This window comes from Pleurodeles waltl, chromosome 11, assembly GCF_031143425.1.
Source record: "Pleurodeles waltl isolate 20211129_DDA chromosome 11, aPleWal1.hap1.20221129, whole genome shotgun sequence".
Taxonomy (NCBI): domain Eukaryota; kingdom Metazoa; phylum Chordata; class Amphibia; order Caudata; family Salamandridae; genus Pleurodeles; species Pleurodeles waltl.
The window spans coordinates 591725328-591751522 of record NC_090450.1 but is presented as its reverse complement, the minus strand read 5'-3'; the positions used below and the strand labels follow the sequence as shown (position 1 = coordinate 591751522).

General features: G+C 45.0%; 1 protein-coding gene across 2 annotated transcripts in view; it reads right to left on the bottom strand.

Annotated features, from left to right (window-relative positions):
- Positions 1-26195, bottom strand: part of FIGLA (folliculogenesis specific bHLH transcription factor) — a 166956-nt gene that overhangs the window by 73733 nt on the left and 67028 nt on the right. The window contains exons 3-4 of one of the 2 annotated variants that reach the window (XM_069215458.1): positions 25537-25689; positions 4186-4416 (exon numbers count right to left, since the gene is read on the bottom strand). In XM_069215458.1, the coding sequence (XP_069071559.1) occupies positions 4186-4416; positions 25537-25689 (384 nt within the window). The remainder of the gene's footprint in view (positions 1-4185; positions 4417-25536; positions 25690-26195) is intronic. The other variant, XM_069215459.1, reaches the window with a different exon arrangement.

Sequence of the window (26195 nt, the reverse complement as noted above, 5' to 3'; positions counted from 1 at the left end):
ATTGTGGAGACATCAAAATTGTCTATGACAAAACAAACTGGTTTTGTAAGGCAGGCACCTGTGTTTTTGGTCCTGGATTCGGCGGCCATATAGAGAAACACACTAAACCCAAACATTTCTGGAAACTAGACATTCGGGGGAGTCCACAGAGGTGTGACTTGTGTGGATTCCCCAAAGTTTTCTTACCCAGAATACCCTGCAAAGCTGAAATGTTGAAAAAAAACTCTATTTTTCTCGAATTTCTGTCACACAAACTACAGGAATATGCTGGGATCCACAACATTCCTACCACCCAGTGACTCCTCACCTGTCCTGATAAAAACACTACCCCACTTGAGTGCCTACACCTAGTGCCTGTGTCAGGAATGGATCACCCCAGGGTCAACAGCTGCCTCACGTAAGGACCAACATTGACCGTTGTGTGATCTATTCCTGTCGCAGGCACCAGGCCTAACCACACAAGTGAGGTATCATATTTATCGGGAGACTTGGGGGAACGCTGGGTGGAAGGAAATTTGTGGCTCCTCTCAGATTCCAGAACTTTCTGTCACCGAAATGTGAGGAAAACTTGTTTTTTTAGCCACTTTTTGAGGTTTGCAAAGGATTCTGGGTAACAGAACCTGGTCCGAGCCCCGCGAGTCACCCCTCCTTGGATTCCCCATGTCTCTAGTTTTCAGAAATGCACAGGTTTGGTAGGTTTCCCTAGGTGCCGGCTGAGCTAGAGGCCAAAATCTACAGGAAGGCACTTCTCAAAAAACACCTCTGTTTTCTTCCAAAAATGTGGATGTGTCCACGTTGCGCTTTGGGGCGTTTCCTGTCGCGGGCGCTAGGCCTACCCACACAAGTGAGGTATCATTTTTATCGGGAGACTTGGGGGAACGCCGGGTGGAAGGAAATTTGTGGCTCCTCTCAGATTCCAGAACTTTCTGTCACCGAAATGTGAGGAAAACTTGTTTTTTTAGCCACTTTTTGAGGTTTGCAAAGGATTCTGGGTAACAGAACCTGGTCCGAGCCCCGCGAGTCACCCCTCCTTGGATTCCCCATGTCTCTAGTTTTCAGAAATGCACAGGTTTGGTAGGTTTCCCTAGGTGCCGGCTGAGCTAGAGGCCAAAATCTACAGGAAGGCACTTCTCAAAAAACACCTCTGTTTTCTTCCAAAAATGTGGATGTGTCCACGTTGCGCTTTGGGGCGTTTCCTGTCGCGGGCGCTAGGCCTACCCACACAAGTGAGGTATCATTTTTATCGGGAGACTTGGGGGAACGCCGGGTGGAAGGAAATTTGTGGCTCCTCTCAGATTCCAGAACTTTCTGTCACCGAAATGTGAGGAAAACTTGTTTTTTTAGCCACTTTTTGAGGTTTGCAAAGGATTCTGGGTAACAGAACCTGGTCCGAGCCCCGCGAGTCACCCCTCCTTGGATTCCCCTAGGTCTCTAGTTTTCAGAAATGCACAGGTTAGGTAGGTTTCCCTAGGTGCCGGCTGAGCTAGAGGCCAAAATCTACAGGTAGGCACTTTGGAAAAAACAGCTGTGTTTTCTATAAAAAAAATAGGATGTGTCCATGTTGTGTTTTGGGGCATTTCCTGTCGCGGGCACTAGGCCTACCCACACAAGTGAGGTATCATTTTTATCGGGAGACTTGGGGGAACACAGAATAGCAAAACAAGTGTTATTGCCCCTTATCTTTCTCTACATTTTTTCCTTCCAAATATAAGAGTGTGTGTAAAAAAGACGTCTATTTGAGAAATGCCCTGCAATTCACATGCTAGTATGGGCACCTCGGAATTCAGCGATGTGCAAATAACCACTGCTCCTCAAAACCTTATCTTGATCCCATTTTGGAAATGCAAAGGTTTTCTTGATACCTCTTTTTCACGCTTCATATTTCAGCAAATGAATTGCTGTATACCCAGTATAGAATGAAAACCAACTGCAAGGTGCAGCTCATTTATTGGCTCTGGGTACCTAGGGTTCTTGATGAACCTACAAGCCCTTTATATCCCCGCAACCAGAAGAGTCCAGCAGACAAAACGGTATATTGCTTTCAGAAATCTGACATCGCAGGAAAAAGTTACAGAGTAAAACAAAGAAAAATGGCTGTTGTTTTCAGCTCAATTTCAATATTTTTTTATTTCAGCTGTTATTTTCTGTAGGAAAACCTTGTAGGATCTACACAAATGACCCCTTGCTGAATTCAGAATTTTGTCTACTTTTCAGAAATGTTTAGCTTTCCGGGATCCAGCATTGGTTTCACACCCATTCCTGTCACTAACTGGAAAGAGGCTGAAAGCACCAAAAATAGTAAAAATGGGGTATGTCCCAGTAAAATGCTAAATTTATGTTGAAAAAAGTGGTTTTCTGATTCAAGTCTGCCCGTTCCTGAAAGGTGGGAAGATGGTGATTTCATAACCAGAAACCCTTTGTTGATGGCATTTTCAGGGGAAAAAACACAAGCCTTCTTCGGCAGCCCTTTTTTCCCATTTTTTTGGAAAAAACAAAATTTTCACTGTATTTTGGCTATTTTCCTGGTCTCCTCCAGGGGAAACCACCAACTCTGGGTACCATTACAATCCCTAGGATGTTGGAAAAAAAGGACGCAAATTTGGCGTGGTTAGCTTATGTGGACAAAAAGTTATGAAGCCCTAAGCGCGAACTACCCCAAATAGCCAAAAAAGGGCTCAGCACTGGGGGGGAAAAGGCCCAGCAGCTAAGGGGTTAAATATTAATTTACATTTTTTTTTAAACCTAGAAAGTCACTGAAAAAAACAAAGGTTAAAGTAATGTCATAGTTAGGTGAAATGTTCAGTAACAACGTAATGTATTAAACTCTAAAAAACACTGAAATTCACCAGTTACAGTTATATTAAGTAACTATAACTCATACCCTAAGGTAACTAACTTGCGCCCTCACCATGCACTGCTAATTATCCCATATATTACATCACTCATGACATCTTCTGTGACATTATTGATAATATCACTGCAACATTTGCAGTGAATCTACTCCTAAGAAAACTGTGCATCGCAGAGGCACGTTCTAGTTACTTGAGATAACTAGAACTGGTGACTCTTAGTGGCTTTTACAGTTTAAAATGTTACCAAACATTTCACCCAACTATAACATTCCTTTAACCTTGGTGGAGCAGGTGAGCAATAGGGCAAGAGATAAAAGGATGGGAAGAAAGAGCAACAGAGGGCACGGCAGGACAGGTCTTTCATTCCACTGGGCATTTCCCCATTGTCTGGAGACTTGGAGGCCAGTTCTGAAAGCCCAGAGCTCCTCCTGGTGCCTCTATCACTTTCCCCAGCTCTCTAGGTTAATTGCATAAGGCACAGGGAGGCTTAAAGAGCAAGAGACACGGCAAGAGAGGGAGGCGAAAGTCACTGAAAGAGGTAGAAGGTACAGAGAAAGAGATGGAGGGAGGTAGAGAGAAAGCAATTAGAGGGGAAAGGGAGAAAGAGAAAGGATGGATGGAAGGAAAGAGATTGCACAACGAGATTAAGGGAGCAGGCTGGTTTAAGCACTGTTGTAAGGGCTGCTTTTGGTTTGCCAGTCCTGGCCTAGCGGAGGCGGAAAAGGAGACGGCCATCTAACTGCTCCTCACCATGTACTGTTAAGCCCTCTTCCTTGTTTTAGAACATAAGGAAACACAAAATCGGAGGATCACTTTACTCCAAAGTAATGTCCACTGAACAGTACGAACTCTGACAAGAAGGAGCGTCCAACAGAGGTATAAAATGGGCAGATCCAAGGAAGACTTTCAGGATATTGATGTGGTACATTTACAAATAGTTGATCTAAATGGAAGCCATTTGCATAGTCAGTCGCCAGCCTGAAAGATTAACTACATATTGTGAACCCTTGGGACAAACATTCATAAAGAATAATTAATTTAGAGCTCCCAACTCAGTACTGGCCACTTACAAAAATAAGAAGGAGACGAGAGATACGTTCAGATCATTTCCTACCAAGATCATCAGCACTCAGTCGTACACGTGCATCTCTTTCGGCCACTCACACCCATTAATAAACTCGTCCTTCTGTTATACTTTAACTCCCTCTGCCCTACGACTACCAAACTCTGTGTTTTGTAAAAGATCATCGGCGACATTTATCCCATTTCCCTGGATCATTACACCAAGGACATGGAATGTGCAAATGTTGTGTTACTACTCAAGTTACATTACCAATCTTCCATTTTTGTGCAAATGCAGAATTCCTATGTACGCGGGCACTACACTTCTAGCCATCCATGTGGATGATGGGCTCTCTGCTTCCGGGCTAGAAGGTGATTCACAGAATTCATGTCTTCCGCTTATTTGACAAAACGAGCTGCCTCCAGAACTTGCTGATGAAGAGCCATACGACAGAGGTAAAGATAAAGACAATCCAGTGGGTGAATCCACGTCTTCAAACTTCTGACAACCAGGGGAAAACAAAAAACAAAAAAAACACAAAAAGAGACAGTAAATTAGACTTCATATTTCTAAAAAAACATTGCATTTTTCATAAAGTTGTTTTAAAATGTTACCTTTGTAAGTAAAACTAAGTCTATGCTTAAATCGCAACATTTCCATCAAAACGAACTCCTTGCGTTCATTTATCGTAATTGGAAGTCGACCCCGTTACACGTTTATAGAGAGTTAACACGTAAAAAACAAACAAACAAAAACTGATATCCTGAAGAAAAAAAAGACAGGCCATGACAGTGTAAAGTATGGGATGACAGCTATGGCCCTACTTTAGCATTGCATGCCATGTGCTAGACTTATTTACATACTGAAGATTCGCAGTTTGGCAGGAAAATGGCTGGATTTCAATCGCAACTAAAGGAGGACAAACTAGTGTAGAAATCTGGAGATTTTTCCACAAAGCGAGAAATGCTGTAAGGTTGTGCGAAGGGGAAAGAGTCAGAGTCACTGAGTTATCTGTCATTCCTGTAAACAATCATCGAAACATTCATAGATCAAAATGTATTTTGTCAGCGCAATAATACAATGGTCAAAATGTGAACGCTCTACAACATTGACTAATTTGTGGTTACTTTTAGCAAATCTTTCTTGGGGCCTAATACTGAATGCAAATGAACAAGCTGTAGCTCTTTCTGGTGGATACTTCTAAGCATAGATTCATCACCTTTAAAATATACCCAGGCACAGACTAGATCCTTACGATTTAAAAGCCTTGCTCCTATGCCAGTATATGGCTGTTTGTGGCACGGCGTGACGATAAAATCACACCGAAGCGTCACCCGGAGCATCTACATCACTCTCTTTCGGACATGGTACTCTCCTTTGACCGCTGAGACCAATAATAATCAGCAGCACCAGTTTACCTATTTAGATGGGAAAAGAGACCATGCCAGAGTACAGAGAGGTGGGAGGGCAGTGAGGAATCAGTGGTTAGACAGAATATCCACCAGAAATAGCCTTACCGAAGTTAGTTCTTCTCATGGATGCGGACTCGCATTCCTAAGCTCTACAATGGATACCAAAGCAGTACTTTCTAAGCGGTGGGTCTTTGGAATGGCTCAGATCAAAAGCTCCTGCTGGACCGAATGGGTAATATGCTCTTCCAGTCACACCTGGCTGTCAGGGCACTAGTGCTCCATAAACTTGTGCACGGATGCCTATTCACTGCTGTAGCGATATCCCACACAAGCAAAGCCACTCAACATGCCAAGGCAGTGGTAGAAATCTTCACCCTGGTGTAGTGGGCCATCTGTCCTTCTGGGCGCTGCTTATTGACCAGTGCATATAAGATCTTAACAGAGAGGAGTATCCAATTTGGCACAATCATTTTCTGTACAGTCTTGCCTTCTTTGCCCCAGAAAACCCCACACAAAGCTGATTGTCCACACAATGGGTCTTTGATGCAATCGATGTAAAAACTCAAGGATCTTTTGGAATCCAGCCAATGAAGCCTCTTCACCTCCTCTGAGGGATGAGACAGGTCAAAGAATACTGGGAGAGTCTTGGATTGATTAATGTGAACAGAAGTCACAAACCTTTGCAAAAAGGCCGCCTGGCCCTCAAACCACTTCATCTGGGGGGAAACAGGTGATGTAAGGTGCTGCAGAGAGAGAGCCTTGAATTCACTCATGTGACGAGCTTAAGTTATGATGTCCAGAAATACAATCTTCAGAGTCAGAGGCGTATTGGACAGCTGTGCATTGGTTTGAAGGTAGTGCACTAGGAAAGTGAAGACCAAATTGAGATCCTATTGTGGCATTACAAAGGGTTTGGAAGGAAACATACAAGTCAAACCTTTTCGGAACCTCATCCTAACAGGCAATTTAAACAAGGGAAATGCACAAAGGTCAAAAGTGCTAACAAATAACCTTTAATGGTGTCCACTGCAGTTCCTTGTTGGCCCAAAGAAAACCAAACAAAACACCCAACAGTTTGGCTTGAAACAACAAACTGCAAACTAGACCCAGCTCCCAGTGCAAACAGACTTTGACGAGGGCCTTCAGAACATAAGGGCACACTCCTCACAGGACGTGGGAGTCTGCTCCAAACCCAAATACCAGAGAATAAACTTTTAGGGACTGTTGCATCAAATGTCTGTGACACACCCCACTAGGTAAAACTCGATGGTCCCTCGTACACTGGAGAAAATAATAATCGAGATAAAAACTTGTCAACTGATGAGGAAAAAGGGAGCTCAGAATATGTATACGAAGATGCAGAAAGCTGTTAACACTTCTGGATCCTACATAACGCCCCTTGAGGGTATGGAAGGCACAGAGATGACAACCCCCGCATCGGTTTTAAATGCCCACAGATAAAGGTGGATTTCTTTTCATGCAGTATGGTTGTCCCGCGTTTGTACCGGGAACACAGATCAAACCAACATCCCATATTGCTCCTTTGGGAATACTGGAAGAAATGTGTGTGTGTGTGTGTGGGGGGGAGTGAAGGGGTTTTTTTTGCCAAGAAACTCGCAACCCTGGTGGGTTTAGACATCATGCTGGCAAAGTGTGACATTGCCCACTGCTGGAACTCTTGAACGTCCCCTGCAGTGGCAGACTGGTGTGCAGCCATGGACTGGTGTGAGAAGTTAAAGGAGTCTGTTTATGAGGCAAGAGATTGTCCACAAAAGCATAATAAGATTTGGGGCAAATAGTGAAGCCGCTATGGACTAGTGGGGCAAGCCTCTTGTGTGTAATGCCTAGATGTCAAAGTTGCAATGCAGCTGTCTTACTTGTCTGCTCCCAATACTTCAATGTCTTCTTGTTACAAAAACAAAAAAACTAAAAGCTGTTTTATTTAAAAAAATCTTCTGGATCCAGTTTCACACCTGTGTATATTCTAAAGGTGAGGAATTACAGACAAAAGTATCCTATTAGGGAAATAAATATTCTCCTAGGGTCCAAGTAAAATTAAAAGGATAGTTCTCATCACAGTATTTTGTGCACCAAATTACTTTCACAAACATAACCCCTACAGATCCTGCTGGAAACACTGCCACGTGATATGTTACTTTTGCCCACTCATGTTAAAAACAAGCATTAGCAAAGCCAACTGATCTGGTTGCTATTCATTTGGGTTTGGCAACGTTTGTTTTTTATGGTTTTTATAAAGCACAGTATACAAAACATGCATTGCCACAGTAGTCCCAAGCACTGCAGGTACTATTTTGCGGGTTAAGTATATTATATGTAATATATATATATATATATATATATATATATATACACATACATTATACATTATACATACACACGCATACAGACACACAATCAGAATTATTAATTAATAAAAATAAGCCTGCCATCGGCACCATTTTGTTTTATTTTTCAGTCTCCTTTCTACAGTGTACTAAATCCCTGGTGGAACAACTTTCTGGGCCTTCCTTTTCAAGTAGTCACCTCTGTAGCAGAGGTTGCACATCATAAAACACGTTTAAAATGTACTTTTTACATCTGGCATAAGGAAAGGTTTATCAGTTTGCAGAAAATAATACAAAAGAGGGACTCTGGATCCGTCATCCCCTACCACTCCAAGTGTCATTCACAATTTGGTTCAATTTCAGTAGGCAATAGGCAAATGGTGAGTCAATCATCTCGAGTGATGGCACTTTGATGCAAGATTGTATTGGAAGGGAAAACCAGTAGGATGATAAAGTCTTCCAATAGCTTTCAGTTTTAGCGACAGGTCATATGTAGAGCACCTATCCCAGCACTGTGCAATGATCACAAGCCTGTAAGATGTAAAGTGACTGGAGGAGCTTGGATTGCAAGAACACAAGCCTCCTTCAAAGAAATTATTCTACGAAAATGAACAGTTTCAAACAACTGCAACTCCGGGACTCATGCCTATACCACACCTGGCAGATGGCCAGTTACATGTGCAACTTCTCCTAAAGTAGACATTTTGTGTCATTAGTCTAGTTCTGATATTCTAGCTATGATGTGGGAGAGAGCTGCTTGCTGCAAGTATATGGAAAGGGCAGTCTGTAAGAACAGCGGCAGGAAGAGAAACGCTCCACATTCTGAGACCCAAACCTACTTCACCAGCCTGCAGTGCTTTAAAAGATCATGCACTGCAGCAGCACTTCCACGTTTCACCCCTAAAGCTCCAGAATTACATACTGGAAAAGGAGAGCATGGATGCTCATGAGGGATGCAAGTCAGGCTTAGCAGGTTTGCGATGTACTGCAGAACTGCTGCTATGGACAAAGTAGTCACAGCAGACGGTGTCTGTACACCATTCGGAGCTTAAGACTGACCTCCAAGATCCTCCTTGAGTTAGAAGAAAGGTTTAGGACGCATATCAAGCTACTTCTCTCGATGGAAACCAGGGATACTCTGCTATCAAATGATATTATCTCTGCACCATACAAAGGCTGGGACACTATATCACCTTTAAAAGCTAAAATACGGAAAGCAGTAGAGTAGACCAAATTCAAGATTAAATATTCAGTGCTACCAAAGTTTGAGACGAGATTTGCTAAAACTGTGTTATCATAGCCAGAGCTGCAGTCTTTGGAACTGGGCAACTAGGTCCGATATGTTTTGCCCACCTTAATGTACATGACAAGGTTGGGCCGAGATGTATGTAATAATGTACTGTCTCTACACAATTACCTTTGAGCCATCAGGAGAGATTACAATGATTCTTGCCAAAAATGCTAACTTGGCTTTGTCAATATTTACTGTAAAATAGAACACACTACATCTGCAATGCTGGCAATTCACTACCGAACCCCACTGATGTATAGTGCATTACCACCAAATTGTCATCATATATTTTACAAATGAAATGAGCATCACCTATTTGTGGGGGAAAAACGGTTTCCTTTCATTCAATCAGCAGATCTGCCAAAAGGCAACCTTCTTTAGTCTATTATGTACAGAAAAACGTTTGCCAAATCAACTTGCAAGGTCCAATTACAAAATCACGAATTGTGAAGTCTGCAAGGTGTATAATAGGAAAAGGAGGAGATAAGAAACATCTCAGTGTACCAACTTGACCCAAAGCCGGTCTCTTTCCATCAGATCAAGTGTTGCTCTGAAGTCCACAAAGAAGCAGTAGGGAAATCTAGTTTGCTTTATCTTTAACCAAAAACCCTTAGGAATAAGTTATTTCATGTAAAATAACCCTTGCAAAAGTCACTTATTTGGGAGAGACCACATTTTTTCTGTAAAAGCCACGCATTAAATGATACAAAACTATTTTAGTACCCTTTAGCGATAATATTAATTAAACAATTAGATGAATCAACCAGATTGGCTCACCCAGCATTGGCAAAATCGATAGGTCTTGCATGTGCAGGAGCTATTGTCCTCACCGATGTCTTTTGGCCTTTTTTACAGAAGCATGGCTAAAAGTAAGGTTTAAAAAAGCACAATAATGCAGCCATAGTTGGCAGCGTCATTGCGCTTCAATTCTTTCTGGCACGTGGGGATGGGCAAGACAGACACCAGGAGGGAGGGTGGGCTGGAGAGAACAGGACAATAATAACAAAGTTCTATGATGCAGCTAGCGCAGGCCACGTCATAGAATATTTTTGTTATGGTGGGTGGAGGGGCAACACAAACAAAGGGAAGGTGCGAGTGGAAGGGATAAAGCAAGGAGGGTGGAAAGTGGGAGGGGAAGAAGCAACACTAGGTGGTAAGGAGGGGAAGAAATAAGGGGGAAGAAAAAGGGGATGGGATGGAAATAAGTAATGGAAGAATAATAAATAAAATTGTACCAGAAGCACAGTGAGCAGCAGATAGACAGGAGAAGGACACTAATACAAGTAAACCAATCAGTACTTGGTTTCTGCTTCAAACTGTTGAACAAAGAGTGGCATGAGCAAGCGCTGGCCAGTTAGGAGGTAGCAAATAAGAGTGACAACAAAGCCAACAAAAGCCAACGAATGGTAAGCATTAGGCTTGAAGTAAACAATACAGCTGACAGAACAAGACTGATGTGTGTTGCTTTTCAATAAGACTGTGGACCAGAAACAACAAGGAATCCAAAAGGGATTGGGATGACAAGCTGCTAAAAAACTCCAACATAATGACATATTTTATTTGTACATAGTTTCAATTCAAACATTTCCAAACTAAATCACTTGGAGCGGACAGTTGTCTTACAACTGTATATTTATATCTATGTATAGGTTAAAGGCAATGGCTTTGTCAATTGCCTTTATGCAGGGTCCCTAAGTATTCGAAAGAGCGAAGGCATTATGTTGTAGCCTTTTGCAATTGGGAGAAGAAAAAAACCTGGAAAGTATTTTAACTGAATCAACCTAGAATTCAGCTGCACTGTGGGGTTTTACGTTTGCTTATGAAAAAACAAACGGCTCATGCCAACGTATCCTTTTGCAATTTAGAGTGAATGATAATTGCTGTTGAGACTTAATAGTGTCATGTTTGTCCCAAAAATAAATCCCATTGAATGTGCTATAATTTGCTATGTAGCGCTTTGAATATAGTATTCAAGTGACCGAGGAAATTAAAGCACCTAGATAGGAGAGCTTTGCTGATCGAATCTGGAATGCATTTGGCATCTAAAGAAGGAAATGTAATGGTAATCCTCGTCGTAACACGTTCGAAGCTAGGGCCTACGTCAGGCAGCCTTTATTTCCATAAATCATCTATGTCACTGTCGAAGAGAGTTATACACCCTTCAGATGAAAGGGGGATTCTGGGAGGCCAAAAAGTCATTAGTATTCCAGACTTGATGAAATTAGGGTCACAGAGAAAGTACATATTTGTTCTAATAAATCAAAGAAGAGCCAAAAGTTGCCCTTATGTGGGAACCAAAGACTCATTTCATAAACATGTTTACAGAATCTGGGGGTTGGCAGTTTCTCATAGAATCACATCAGAAAACGTTTGAGCTGTTAGGCTCCGCATCCTTGGCGTGGTCGCCCTTAACTTGTTGCCTTTGTTTCCCAGGTTGGTCATGTGTGCTGGACTCTGCTTTTGCTGTTTTCAATACGCTGGGCACTTTAACCCTGCTATCCACTGCTACAGTGCAAATACTCGTCTGTAAAATGTATGTGTAATTGGCTTTCCATGATTGGCATATTTGATTTACTAGTAAGACCCTAGAACAGTGCACTAGAGGTGCCCAGGGCCTGTAAATCAAATGCTACTAGTGGGCCTGCAGCACTGGTTGCGCCACCCACATTAGTAGCTCTGTGAACATGGCTCAGACCTGCCACTGCAGTGTCTGTGTGTGCAGTTTTAAACTGCCAATTCGACTTGGCAAGTGTACCCACTTGCCAGGCCTAAACCTTCCCTTTTTATACATGTAAGGCACCCCCAAGTAAGCCATAGGAAGTGTGCAGTGTATGTAAAAAGTGGGACATGTACTTATGTGTTTTACATGTCCGAACATTGAAATACTGCCAAATTAGGTTTTCACTGTTGCAAGGCCTATCCCTCTCATAGGTTAACATGGGGGCTGCCTTTAAATATGATTAAAGTGTAGATTCCCTTTGGGAGCGGATAGACATGTGGAGTTTAGGGACTCTGAGCTCACAATTTAAAAATACATCTTTTAGCGAAGTTGGTTTTTAGACTGTGTTTGAAAATGCTACTTTTAGAAAGTGGGCATGTTCTTGCTTAAACCATTCTGTGACTCTGCCTGTTTGAGGATTGCCTGTCTGGTCAGTTTGACAATTGGGCCATTTTACACCTCTCTAGACAGTGACACAAAAGGGGGAGTGGGTGTAGCCTGCATATCCTGAAGAGCCATCTGTGCTGGGAGGGAAGGGAGGAGTGGTCACTCACACCTGAATGGGCTGTGTCTGCCCTTACACAATGCAGTCTATAACCCCATGGTGTGTGGCTGGGGCCTGGCCTGGCCAAGAAAGGATCTTACAAACACTTGAGACTTTACTTTGAAATGTGCCAACGTCAAAGGCAGAAAGAGTATAAGTATTGGGCCCAAAACCCCTGCAAATCTGATTACTTCAAGGATTCAAGAGGAACCTCTGCCTGGAGAAGACCTGAATTGCTGCCCTGGCCTGTGGCTGTGCTGTGTTGGGCTATCCTGCAATTGCTGCTTCCGCCTGTGCAAGGGGACAGAGACTGGATTTTGTTGAATTCCTGCTTGAGAGGTAGCTCCAAGGGCTTGAAGTAGAGCTTGCCTCCTGTTTTACAGCCTCAGGGACAGCAAAGGCTTTACCAACCACCTCCGAGTCTGCATGCTGTGGACTATCTTGCCAGAGGGTGCAATTTCAGTTCCTGGCCCCTGGAAGTGAAATTCTGGAAAAAAAACCAAAAAAACCTGTCTAACGGTGCCAGAGGATGCCGCGCGACTTTGTAAAGGACACCACTGCCCGGAACCGCAACACTGCCTGCCCCGAAGATGTGGACCTCGTAGAGTGCAAGGACCCGACGACTCTGTAGGCTCTGCGTTGCTGCAGCCGCTAATCCCACCTGACTTAGGAGTGTCATAAGTCCGACGTCCGTGACATCTGACGCCATTGCAGACCCCATGAGGTCGCCCCGCAGCATCATGACTTCGCCGGATTTCGTGCCAGCCGGAACAAAGAGCCCAACTTCGCAACCAACGCCGCTTTACCTCCACCACTCTACAGTGACTAGCCAACGCCGCTGTGAGATGTCTCTGCCCTTCTGCCTGTAGCACCGGAACCGGCGCAGCATCAGATCCAGCGACACCGCTCTCCCCAGCCCCGTGCACCAGACTGTTTTCTACTTGTTTGCTAAGGTACTGTACCTGGGGGTCGAACAACTCTGTAAAAAGAACCAATGGCGTCGCATTGTAGGAAACAACTCATCACAATGCCATTTATTACCAACATGCAGCATTTGTGCTGCTAGGAAATTTGTGCTTTTAAGTGCTAAATTCATATTTTTCATTGTATATTGTGGATTTTCATTGTATTTGGTCTTGTTTATTTAGATAAGATAGTTACTATTTTTCTAAACATGTGCTGTGTCATTTGGTAGTGGTTCACTGTAGTACTGTGTGCGTTGGTACAAATAATTAACACATTGTCTCTGAGTTAAGTCTGCCTGCTCGTACCAAGCTACCAAGGGGGTGAGCGGGAGTTAACTGAGGGTGATTCTCCTTTATCCGGACTAGAGTGAGAGTCCTTGCTTGGACAGGGGGTAACCTGACTGCCAACCAAAGTCCCCATTTCTAACAGGTATGTTTTGTCTCATACGTGTACGACTATGGTAAGATATCTGTTACAATTAACCCAAATGTGTTACATCCAAGAAAGGAAGGCATGACTGAGAAAGGACGGTGCCACACAATCACAAAGAGTGGCTACCATTAGGATATTTACAATCAGTGGATGCCTAACACAGCCACACCTAAGAAAATCTTATGTTCCCACGGCCAAATTTCATCTATTTTCGCTTTTTTCCCACCAATTTGTGCTTAAACACAGCAATACGTTTGGCACAGCGTATTTGGAGCACATCTCTGAACGTCACATACTGCACTCAATGCATCCCCGAATGTCACACTACAAACCCACACCCTTCCAACCAGGAACTCAAAAGGCTTTCATGTTAGATGGTCATTCTCAAAGGACTTTGTAGTCTCAACAGGGGTATGAGCACTATAGAAATGCTGCAATAAATTGTCCCTAGTAAAATGACAGCCCTAGAAAACTGGTGGTAACTCTTTTCAAACTGTCAAAATCCATGTCATGAGGCCTACGTAATGCTGACCCAGAAATAATGGTGGGAACTCTCAGCAAATTATAGCCATCCATAAAAGAAACGCTCACCCATGAAAAATGCAGTGTTGTACTCTGTGCCCATCCCAGTTATAGGACTGCCTCTGGTAGAATGGTGGTAATCCCTGTCAAATGGAGGGACTATTTTGGCTTGATGTCTAATGCTGGTAATCCTGGCTCTAGCACAAATGTGGTAATTCTTGACAAATTGTGGGAATCTATCGTACTAGTGTCCACATCTGGTACAATGTGGCCCTGGCAATGCGATGGCATGTCCGTGCCTATTTTGGGTATCTATAACACAATGATCAACACAGTTCTAATTTTTCCCTCGGATAATATAATTATGTCTTGGCACAGCGTGGGTTTCCAATGCATGTTATGGAGATAGACTCCCTTCAGTCTCATTTTTTCAAAATGAAAAATTGCAGAGGAAACAGTGGTAGACTCTATGAGTCATAATGAAGAGGTGGAGAAGCATGGGGAAAAGGGGAAGAGGTGAGGTGCAAGAAGAGAACAAAATAAAGAGAGTGAAGAGAAGGAGCAGGCTAAAGGGGAAAAAGAGCAAATGAGTGTAGAACGGAAGATAATGGAGACACAGAGCAAACAGAGGAGAGAAACATGGAAATGAAATGAGAGAACGAGGGGAAAAAAGATGATGAGAAACAAAAAAGGTAAGAAGGGCAGGTAAGAAAGGAAAGTGTTCAGATGGCAGGGGAAGAGGGCAGGAATTTGGAAGAGATGAGAATTAGGGAGCAAGGCAGATTATAACAGTACAAATGCCAGACACTCAGGTGTGTCATAATCACAACCCTAGAACAGTCAAAATATATAGATTAACCCAGATGCAACATAAGCAATTTTAGTAAATAAGAGCTAATAGTAGAGCAGTTGCGAAAAAAGTCTCTCTTGATGTGACATAAGCAATAGCAGTGATGAGAGCTCAAAAGCTGGAGAAAAAAAACAGAATGGAAGGCTCAAACAGATAAGATACGAGCACAATCTAAAACACTCACAATCTTAGGTCCACTGAAGACAACCTGAGCAACCGCACTAAAGAAACATCTCAATGTACAGTTTGCCCAGATACAAACAGAGGCCGCAACAACAGAACATAAGGTTTACCCAGAGGAGGCAAGGGAGCAAGGAGACCACAACCAGAACAATCAAAATGCAAGATCCACTCACAGGCAATATGACAAAGAGCTGTGAATATAGAATGACAGCCAAAACCTCAATGTAGTATTCACCAAGAAGCCAATTAGCACAATCTCAATAAACAGTAAACAAATGTGTAAACCTAATCCTGAGGCACTGATCTGTAGGGGACAATACAGAAAGTGGTGTAATGAAAAAGGTGATTGGAGCAGGACGTCAGGATGCACATTGAAAGGATAACAAGGATACCATTGAGGCAAAGTTATAACAAGGCAGCGACTAGATATAGAGTGCATGAGTTGATAGCATGGAGTGTGATACTGTATTAGAGAGGGCAGAGAGGTATGTTGTTGGTATCAGGCAGTAAAAGATGATTGTCTGCACTCATAAATAATGAATTGTCATCTTACCTAGAGTTTTTGTAGTTGTCACAAAGGGAGAACACTGGTTTAAGCCCTAAGCCCTTCTGGGCCCTAACAGAGCCAAATAGTTGAGTCACCACAAGAAGTTCCCCTGTGCTTTAGATGGCCTTAACTGTAGTACACCTTGGCGATATATTGCTTCAAGAGACATAATTATACATGCCCAATGATGCAGGCTCGAACGCATAAGAATTGGGGTTTGGGGGTCAGCCAACCAATAGATTGGTCTGTCCCCTCAGGGAAATAGGTAGCACAGTCCAGACAACTGTGCTACTTTGGGCTACATCCGTTAAAGATTGTAGCCCAATGATATAAAGTATGCCATTTCAGGGCTGCTGGGCAACATTTTGCAGTGAGTGCACCCAGTGGCAGCCCCTCACAGGAGCAGGCATTTTTGGACATTTTTTGGTCTAATTTAGATTCTCCCCTTCAGATTCCTCCAGAAAACGTTGTTGGTTTTTGGCCTAGATTAGATTTTCCCCTTCATTGCTTCGAGCAAGTTGTGCGACTCCTGATGTCCTCAGAACAGGACCTGAAAGTGCAGCAGACACTGTGTATGCTGGAAGAAGTCAGGTGCAGGGACCTAGTTGTGGGCGGGGTAACAGCTCTAGCAGGGTGGAAGCGGTGGTTAGCTTGCTGTCCACCCCACAGTAGAAAGGACAGTGCAGGGACATCAGAGACAGGAGCCTGCGGCCAACCACGCTAACAGTGCAGCCTGAGCCATGGTGAAGGGGTGGGGCTAGGGAAGGGTCACAGAAGCTGAGCAGCGAAGGTATGACTGGGAAACTCAAATTGCCCAAACAATATCTGGAAGGACAGGGAGGGTAAGTGAGGGGCTTCAGGGAATGAGGTGGGAGGAAGGGTACTAGGCCCACCTTTTTGCCCCATGAACAGGGGGAGATGAATATTCTGGGGGGGGAAATCAGAGGCCACATACAGACCTCCATGACCGCAAGGCCAGCAACACGTTACAGGCGGGCCCCCAGGGCTATATGGGAGCCTATGGTCTATCAGAGGGAGATTATAGGGGCATGCAGGGGGCTCGGGAGTCCACTTCTGTTAAAAAGGGGGCAGAAGAGCAGGATACGGTACCAGGGGAAATGGTGCTACGTTCTGAGTGGGAGCATGTGCACACTATTCTACATGATTGTGAGAAGGTAGCCTCTTTCTAGCCTTGTTACCCCCACTTTTGGCCTGTTTGTGAGTGTATGTCAGGGTGTTTGTCACTGTTTTCACTGTCTCACTGGGATCCTGATAGCCAGGCCTCAGTGCTCATAGTGAAAACACCATGTTTTCAGTATGGTTGTTATGTGTCACTGGGATCCTGCTGGTCAGGACCCCAGTGCTCATAGGTTTATGGCCTATATGTATGTGTCACTGGGACCCTGTCACACAGGGCCCCAGTGCTCATAGGTGTGCATGTATATGTTCCCTGTGTGGTGCCTAACTGTCTCACTGAGGCTCTGCTATCCAGAACCTCAGTGGTTATGCTCTCTCATTACTTCCAAATTGTCACTAACAGGCTAGTGACCATTTTTACCAATTTACATTGGCTTACTGGAACACCCTTATAATTCCCTAGTACATGGTACTGAGGTACCCAGGGTATTGGGGTTCCAGGAGATCCCTATGGGCTGCAGCATTTCTTTTGCCACCCATAGGGAGCTCTGACAATTCTTACACAGGCCTGCCACTGCAGCCTGAGTGAAATAACGTCCACGTTATTTCACAGCCATTTTACACTGCACTTAAGTAACTTATAAGTCACCTATATGTCTAACCTTTACCTGGTAAAGGTTAGGTGCAAAGTTACTTAGTGTGAGGGCACCCTGGCACTAGCCAAGGTGCCCCCACATTGTTCAGAGCCAATTCACTGAACTTTGGGAGTGCGGGGACACCATTACACGCGTGCACTACATATAGGTCACTACCTATATGTAGCTTCACCATGGTAACTCCGAATATGGCCATGTAACATGTCTATGATCATGGAATTGCCCCCTCTATGCCATCCTGGCATTGTTGGTACAATTCCATGATCCCAGTGGTCTGTAGCACAGACCCTGGTACTGCCAGACTGCCCTTCCTGGGGTTTCACTGCAGCTGCTGCTGCTGCCAACCCCTCAGACAGGCAGCTGCCCTCCTGGGGTCCAGCCAGGCCTGGCCCAGGATGGCAGAACAAAGAACTTCCTCTGAGAGAGGGTGTGACACCCTCTCCCTTTGGAAAATGGTGTGAAGGCAGGGGAGGAGTAGCCTCCCCCAGCCTCTGGAAATGCTTTGTTGGGCACAGAGGTGCCCAATTCTGCATAAGCCAGTCTACACCGGTTCAGGGACCCCTTAGCCCCTGCTCTGGCGCGAAACTGGACAAAGGAAAGGGGAGTGACCACTCCCCTGACCTGCACCTCCCCTGGGAGGTGTCCAGAGCTCCTCCAGTGTGCTCCAGACCTCTGCCATCTTGGAAACAGAGGTGCTGCTGGCACACTGGACTGCTCTAAATGTGGCCAGTGCCACCAGGTGACGTCAGAGACTCCTGCTGATAGGCTCCTTCAGGTGTTAGTAGCCTTTCCTCTCTCCTAGGTAGCCAAACACTCTTTTCTGGCTATTTAGGGTCTCTGTCTCTGGGGAAACTTTAGATAACGAATGCATGAGCTCAGCCGAGTTCCTCTGCATCTCCCTCTTCACCTTCTGATAAGGAATCGACCGCTGACCGCGCTGGAAGCCTGCAAACCTGCAACATAGTAGCAAAGACGACTACTGCAACTCTGTAACGCTGATCCTGCCGCCTTCTCGACTGTTTTCCTGCTTGTGCATGCTGTGGGGGTAGTCTGCCTCCTCTCTGCACCAGAAGCTCCGAAGAAATCTCCCGTGGGTCGACTGAATCTTCCCCCTGCAACCGCAGGCACCAAAAAGCTGCATTACCGGTCCCTTGGGTCTCCTCTCAGCACGACGAGCGAGGTCCCTCGAATCCAGCGACACCGTCCAAGTGACCCCCACAGTCCAGTGACTCTTCAGCCCAAGTTTGGTGGAGGTAAGTCCTTGCCTCACCTCGCTGGGCTGCATTGCTGGGAACCGCGACTTTGCAAGCTACTCCGGCCCCTGTGCACTTCCGGCGGAAATCCTTCGTGCACAGCCAAGCCTGGGTCCACGGCACTCTAACCTGCATTGCACGACTTTCTAAGTTGGTCTCCGGCGCCGTGGGACTCCTTTGTGCAACTTCGGCGAGCACCGTTTCACGCATCCTCGTAGTGCCTGTTTCTGGCACTTCTCCGGGTGCTACCTGCTTCAGTGAGGGCTCTTTGTCTTGCTCGACGTCCCCTCTCTCTGTAGGTCCAATTTGCGACCTCCTGGTCCCTCCTGGGCCCCAGCAGCGTCCAAAAACGCCAAACGCACGATTTACGTGTAGCAAGGCTTGTTGGCGTCCATCCGGCGGGAAAACACTTCTGCACGACTCTCCAAGGCGTGGGGGATCCATCCTCCAAAGGGGAAGTCTCTAGCCCTTGTCGTTCCTGCAGTATTCACAGTTCTTCAGCCTAGTAAGAGCTTCTTTGCACCAACCGCTGGCATTTCTTGGGCATCTGCCCATCTCCGAGTTGCTTGTGACTTTTGGACTTGGTCCCCTTGTTCCACAGGTACCCTCAGTCAGGAATCCATCGTTGTTGCATTGCTGATTTGTGTTTTCCTTGCATTTTCCCTCTAACACGACTATTTTGTCCTTAGGGGAACTTTGGTGCACTTTGCACTCACTTTTCAGGGTCTTGGGGAGGGTTATTTTTCTAACTCTCACTATTTTCTAATAGTCCCAGCGACCCTCTACAAGGTCACATAGGTTTGGGGTCCATTCGTGGTTCACATTCCACTTTTGGAGTATATGGTTTGTGTTGCCCCTATCCCTATGTTTCCCCATTGCATCCTATTGTAACTATACATTGTTTGCACTGTTTTCTAAGACTATACTGCATATTTTTGCTATTGTGTATATATATCTTGTGTATATTTCCTATCCTCTCACTGAGGGTACACTCTAAGATACTTTGGCATATTGTCATAAAAATAAAGTACCTTTATTTTTAGTATAACTGTGTATTGTGTTTTCTTATGATATTGTGCATATGACACTAAGTGGTAGTGTAGTAGCTTCACACGTCTCCTAGTTCAGCCTAAGCTGCTCTGCTAAGCTACCATTATCTATCAGCCTAAGCTGCTAGACATCCTATACACTAATAAGGGATAACTGGGCCTGGTGCAAGGTGCAAGTACCCCTTGGTACTCACTACAAGCCAGTCCAGCCTCCTACAATGATGAATCAGCCAACCACAAGATATCCCTCAGCAAATGGGGATGGTTGGAAAGAGCCCCACAAGCATTACAGGCACATTGAAAAGGTACAGGCTTCTGGTATGAAAAGTGAGGGGAGGCCAGTAGTGGTGGTGGTGGTGGTGTTGAGGGAGGGGGAAAGGGAAGGGGGGGGGGAAGCGAATGAGTGTCAAGAGTCTTTCTGGAGCCACAGTACATCGGTGCCAGCGGATAGGGAGAACGTTGGGCATTTGGCTGTGGGCACTTTGTCATGACCAGCTATATCAAACCTGGATTTAAGTGAAGCAGCAGGTAAGCTGAGCCTTGTTGGGGGGCGACGGGTTTAAACCAAAGGTTTACTCGTGCAAGAAAGGTTCAGTAATTCCACAGCATTCATATCATATTGGCCACACAGGTAAGGTGGAACAGGGAGCAATGGGGCCAGGGGAGAGAGGGCGATGACACTGGACTCACCCTATCTCTTACAAGTGTGGCGGACATGGGAGAACACAGGGCTGCTCACGAACCCTGAGGGGAAGAGACTGCATGGCACAGAGCAGTTGGCTGAACAGCGTTGTGGGATCCAGCAGTGTGCACCCCACAAAAGTTTGGAGTGGCATCAGCAGGGGGAAACAGGAGAACCATCTAGAGCGTCTTCCACAGGTAGAATGATTGAACATTACAATCAGCACATGGGGATGGCCTGAGTGGGTATGGTACGGCCCCACAAGTTCGGTTGGTGGTTAACTCCATGGTGGGGTTTGAGGAGCCACGAGGTGAGGACTCAAGACGGTTTGGTAACTGACCCCGTGGTGGGTCTGGCAGTGCCACAAGATGTGGCTGGCAGCAGGAAGCTGGTGAAAGAGCTGGGTGGATGATGTGGAGCTTGACTATGACAGAGACAGCCTTGAAGGAGAGATTGTGGACATAGCTGGTCCGAGTGGTGTGGGACAGGGCAATTTCGGGGTGCAAGATGCAAAAGAGGGGCAGTCTAATTGCTCTTGCAGCAATATTTTTCAGGGAAGACCACAGGCAAGGACGCAGACAGTGGGCACTACGGTAAGGAATGTTGCACTGGTAAGGCGGCAAGCTCTGGACCGGGCACCAACCTTCATGCCAGGTGAGATAACAGGTGAGTCGCAGCAGACCTAGTTTGGTTTCTCAGGGGCTGGACAAAGGTTTGGGGGAGGTCTGGATGAAATGCAGCTCCTGAAAATCAGGTATGTGAAGGATGCACGGGTGGGGATTGAAGACAAGGCCACAGAGGAAGGAGGGGTCTCTGCTCAGAAAAATGAGGTGAGTGACAACACAAATGACAGTCAGGGACTTCAGGGGACAGTCCAAGACAGTAAGGAGCTGAAAGTGAAAAAGCTCCCTTACACGGTGGTGACCAAACCCCTGGGAGCTCACCTGATGTTAGCTACTAAGGAGATGATATGGAGGGGAGAGTATGTTATTGCGTAGGGTACTGAGAGATAAAGAAGGCTTGAAGGAAGTGGAATATGTGCTGGCCAAATGCCCACGGTGCCAGTGACCACTGAAAATTGGAGGATGGCTTTTCTGATCTACACCAGCGTTTACTGAGAAATATTCAGAGAGGAGTGTGGCCTTATTCAATTATATGGATGGTATTCGGAAGTCACACACCTGCTTGTGACATAATGCTTGAGCTCAATATGATGATGAATTCAGAGCAAGGTAGGCTGTGGACCCAGAGGCTAAATGGCAGGGAAATAGACAGATTTGCAGCAAAAAACAATTTGCCCTGCAAAATTCAGTAAGACAGTGTTCATAACCAGCAGGTTGCCAACTGTATACCAGCACTTTCACTCAAGTCCCACCTGGGAAGGGGTGGGGTCCACAGGCAAGTCATGGAGGAGCTTTTTGGTCCCGCTAAGATTTCAATAAAAGGATTTTGCATCAGGAATACTGCACATTTAAGCAAAAGTGATCAAAATGTGCAGGAAAACATGCTCCGGTGCAATGTTAAGACAACACTGGGGGATCACAGGGCGATCAGGCACGGAATAGCTCTGGTCACTGGCAACAACAGTCAGGAAGTTGGGGGTTGCCTCATGCCACACAGGGAAGCTTCATGGGCAGTCCAGAAGGACACAGGGTTAGGGGAAAAGGCTTGTACGCAGGTTGAGCAGGAGAGAATGTCTTACTGGTTACAGTTTTACCCCAGGACAGTCAATGCTACTACCTTGTTAAATGGTTTCATACAGGGTTTTAGATTAGGTTATGAGGGGCCCAGAGTAAGGAGGGGGCGGCAAATCTCAAGTCAGCCAAAACGCATCCAGAGGTGGTGCAAGAGAAGCTTCACAAAGATGTTAGGGAGGGAAGGATAGCAGGTCCCTTTGATGACTGGTCAATGGAAGATTTGATTATGTCCCTGATAGGGGTGGTTCCAAAGAAGGAGCTGCGACAATACAGGCTCATACAGCATTTTCCGTGGCCGGCAAGACTATCTGTCAATTATTTTATTGACCGGGAAGTTGCTTCAGTCTCCTATTCATCTGTTGACGTGTCGATAGAGTTGGTGGATCAAGGCACACAAATGGCTGAGTGCAGGATGGCTTCCACCTTCTTGGAATCCACTTTGGGGGGCAATGGTATGTGGCTAAGGCACTGGCTAAGGGTTGCTCTCCATCACATGCACTTTTTGAGCGCTTCCGCTCTTTCCTTCAATGGTTATTCACATGATGAACAGGCCACGAAGGGGTGACTCATTATTTTGACAACTTTTTCTTTGTCACAAACTCTGGTTCCGCAGGCTGCCAGAAGTTACCGGTAAGTTTTCATGAGCTCATGGAGGACGTGGGGCTACAATTAGTGCCCAAACAATGGTGTGTCCAAGTGAGACTATTTTCTTTTTGGGAAATGAGCAGGATTCAGTGACCACAGAAGCTCACTTTCCCCTGAAGAAAAAAGTGGGTAGGCAGCGGTTATGGGATGTTATGCTTGCTAAACCTGAGGTCACCGTAAGGGAAGTACAAGTGCTTTTAGATCATCTTAATTTCACTTGCAGAGTAGTCAGGACTGGCAGAACTTTTTGTCTATGTTTGGCCTTGCCAGGTCTCTTCATGCCCCATCATCACCTACGATTGTCTGCAGGAGTGAAGGAAGATTTGAGCATGTGGAGCATCTTTTTGGACTCTATTATTGACATTACCATACGTACCCCTTTGGAGATGGAGTGGATGTGCAGATATATTCTGATGCCTCCAGTGGGGAATGGTTTGGGATAAACTGACAGGGTACCTGGTAAGCAGAGGAATGGCCCGATGAGTGGAAAGAAGAGGGCCGCAGCACTGCCTTTTTGGAACCCTCTCTTTTGGTGGTGGCGGTCAAGATATGGAGTCACTTACTGCAACACAAGAAAGTCTTATTTAGAGTGGTGCAAGTGATTAATAGGCAGTCAGTACTCAGAGTATTTGTGCAGGAATGCTTGCGGCATGACATTTTTGAGGCCTAACATGTACCAGAAGTGGGCAATGACACTGTGGATTCCTTGTCTCGTTCACAGTGTGAGAGGTTCCATAGAATCACCACGGAGGTGGACAGGCACCGGCCCCAAATGCCAGTAAAGTTTCGGAAAATAGGAGAGAAAGGATGCTGCAGTTGGTGGTAGGGTCCCTGGCAGGATCCACTAGAAGGACTTGAGCGCAAACCTGGATAGACTTCCTCAACTCAGGGGCTTGGATCAGATTTGGAAAGAGTGGAAGATGTGCTACAGTTTATTGAACAGGTCTCTTCAGGGGGACGATAGCAGGTAAATTGGCAGTTATTGCCTTTCTGGGCAAACTTATAAGTGGCTATGTGCCCACCGAAGGGGAATCAGGAAAAAGGATATTGGAAGGATGTGCCAGGAAACAAGGACGGTCAGGGTCATTGAGGAAGCCTTTGACATTGGAACTACCGTGGGGAGTGGTAGATTCTTTGCAAAAGGGTTTGCTCATCGCCATTTGGAGGTAGTTCTGTTCTCCATGTTCATGTCTTGGATGTTTTTTGGAGCCTTTAGAGTATCTGAGCTTCTAGGGGCAAAACAATTAGGGGTTGCTCTGGGAAGATGCAATCTTGCAGCCTCAGGGTGTAGCAATTTATTTGTGTAGTTCCAAGAAGGACCAAAGGTCACTGGGTGCGAATGTGCTACTCCCAGCACAGCACAGGCAGGAGGTTTGCCTGATAGTGTGGGATAGGCAGGTTAGGCGACTTAGCCCTCTAGCAGATGGTTTGGCTTTTAAACATGCAGACAGTGACTGAGTCACTTCTTTTTAGTTACTAGCGATTTTTCGAAAAGCAAAAGATTACTACACGCATTCCTCAGGATCAGGTAGCCCCTGGGAGGAGGGTTTGGTCACAGGAGGGCATAAAGGAGTTGGGCAGGTGGTCTTTCGATCAATTTCAGCGGCATTTCAAGCTAGGAATTTAGGATATAGAGTAGGTTAAGCCTTCACATAGCGTTCTGCCTTTTCTCTTGTAGGTTCAGTGCCAGTCCCACTGTTGGTCACACTTAATGTGTGGATTATTGGACATTTATTCATCAAATGGGCTGCATGGGGCAAATGACGGGGTGTTAACTTGGGGTTTCACAAGAGATCTTTACTGTTCTAGAATGGTAATGGGGTATGGGGGGGCAGGAACTGTTGTTTACATTGAATAAGTTGAAGAAGGTAAGTGTGCCCTGGCATATTAATGATACCCATAGGAGAGAATGATTTGGTGTTGCAGAAGGGCCTGTCCCTGCTGTGTGACATGAAAAAGGACTTGAGGGAGGGTAAGGAACAGTGGTATAGTTGCTTTCCTATGAGGACTGAATTTATACCCAGGAGACAATGGAGGGGTGCTCACAAGCCATCAGCCATAGACAAAGCTAGAAGAAACATTAATAGGGAGATGGGGGGCCTTTGTTGGCATATAGGAATAGGTTGTATAGCACATCCAGACTTGCTTTTTGAGGCAGCTGAATTTTTTGGGAAGTGGAGTGCATTTATCCAGGTTTGGTATGAGATCATACCTGTTGGAGATCAGAGAATTTTTGTCCGGGACAGGTTTGAAGTACTGCACCTACTGCATTTCTTGGGATTCGGTCGGCCCTAAAGTCTGCAGGGCTTTACATAAGGTTATTGAGCTTGACATGGGTGAACCAGGCTGTAAGGGAGGGTCTGAGCAAGTTCACAAGAAAAAGAAAGCAGAACTTAAGGTTACATCACAGGAAGCACGTTTAGTTATGTTCACTGTTAAGCAGTAAGCCTAGAATGTTTTTGTGATGCACACCTGTTTCAATAAAGTGGCCTTTTTCACACACAAGAGGGTCAGTGGTGTGGTCTGTCTGTGCCCATTTGACCCAACAAACCATGCTGCTGAAATTTATATGACAAGCTGTCAAAGACTTATTGTTTCTGCCATTCACCAGTTTTCTATTACATGCGAACTAGGGTCAAACAATTACTTATGAATCAACACAATTTTAATGTTTAGCCGACATTTCTCTACCTCAATGCCTCCAGTTTCTTCAAGAATTTCATTCAAAAGGCGAATGTACTCGGATGCGGCCTTCAGTGTGTCCACTTTGCTGGGTTTTCGATCTTTAGGGATCAGTGGTACAAGTGTCTTCAGTTTTGAAAAACCACTGTTTATATTTCTGATCTAGAAAATAAATGAAAATAAAAAATATTCTCCAATTTTCAGATGTTAATTAACATTTGTAAAACTACGACATTACACATATGAATAAAAAAATGCTCTACTGTTGATGAACAAATCCCCGCCCTTCAAAAGTACAATAGACATTATTGTTTTAACACCTCATTAGTGGCTAGTTATTTCCATGCCTTTATTGTGGTATTTTCATGATCTGACAGTGAACTTGACCTCAAACCTACAACAATAACGGATATTCAAAGAGCTAAACAAACTGCAAAAAAAACAAAAAAAAAAACATTTCAAAGTGAGCTAAGTGTAACATTTCAAAATCTCTAAACTGGGATCACCCTGTAAAGTAAGTATTCCAAATTGGGCTACCTGCAAAGGTCTGAGATAAACAGTATATCTTTGCTATACCAAACCAAAGATGGCAGCTGCTCGGTCAAGTACAAAATCACAAACCATCTTTCCTCCCTTGCCTAACAAAAATCTTTCAACAGTAGTATTTG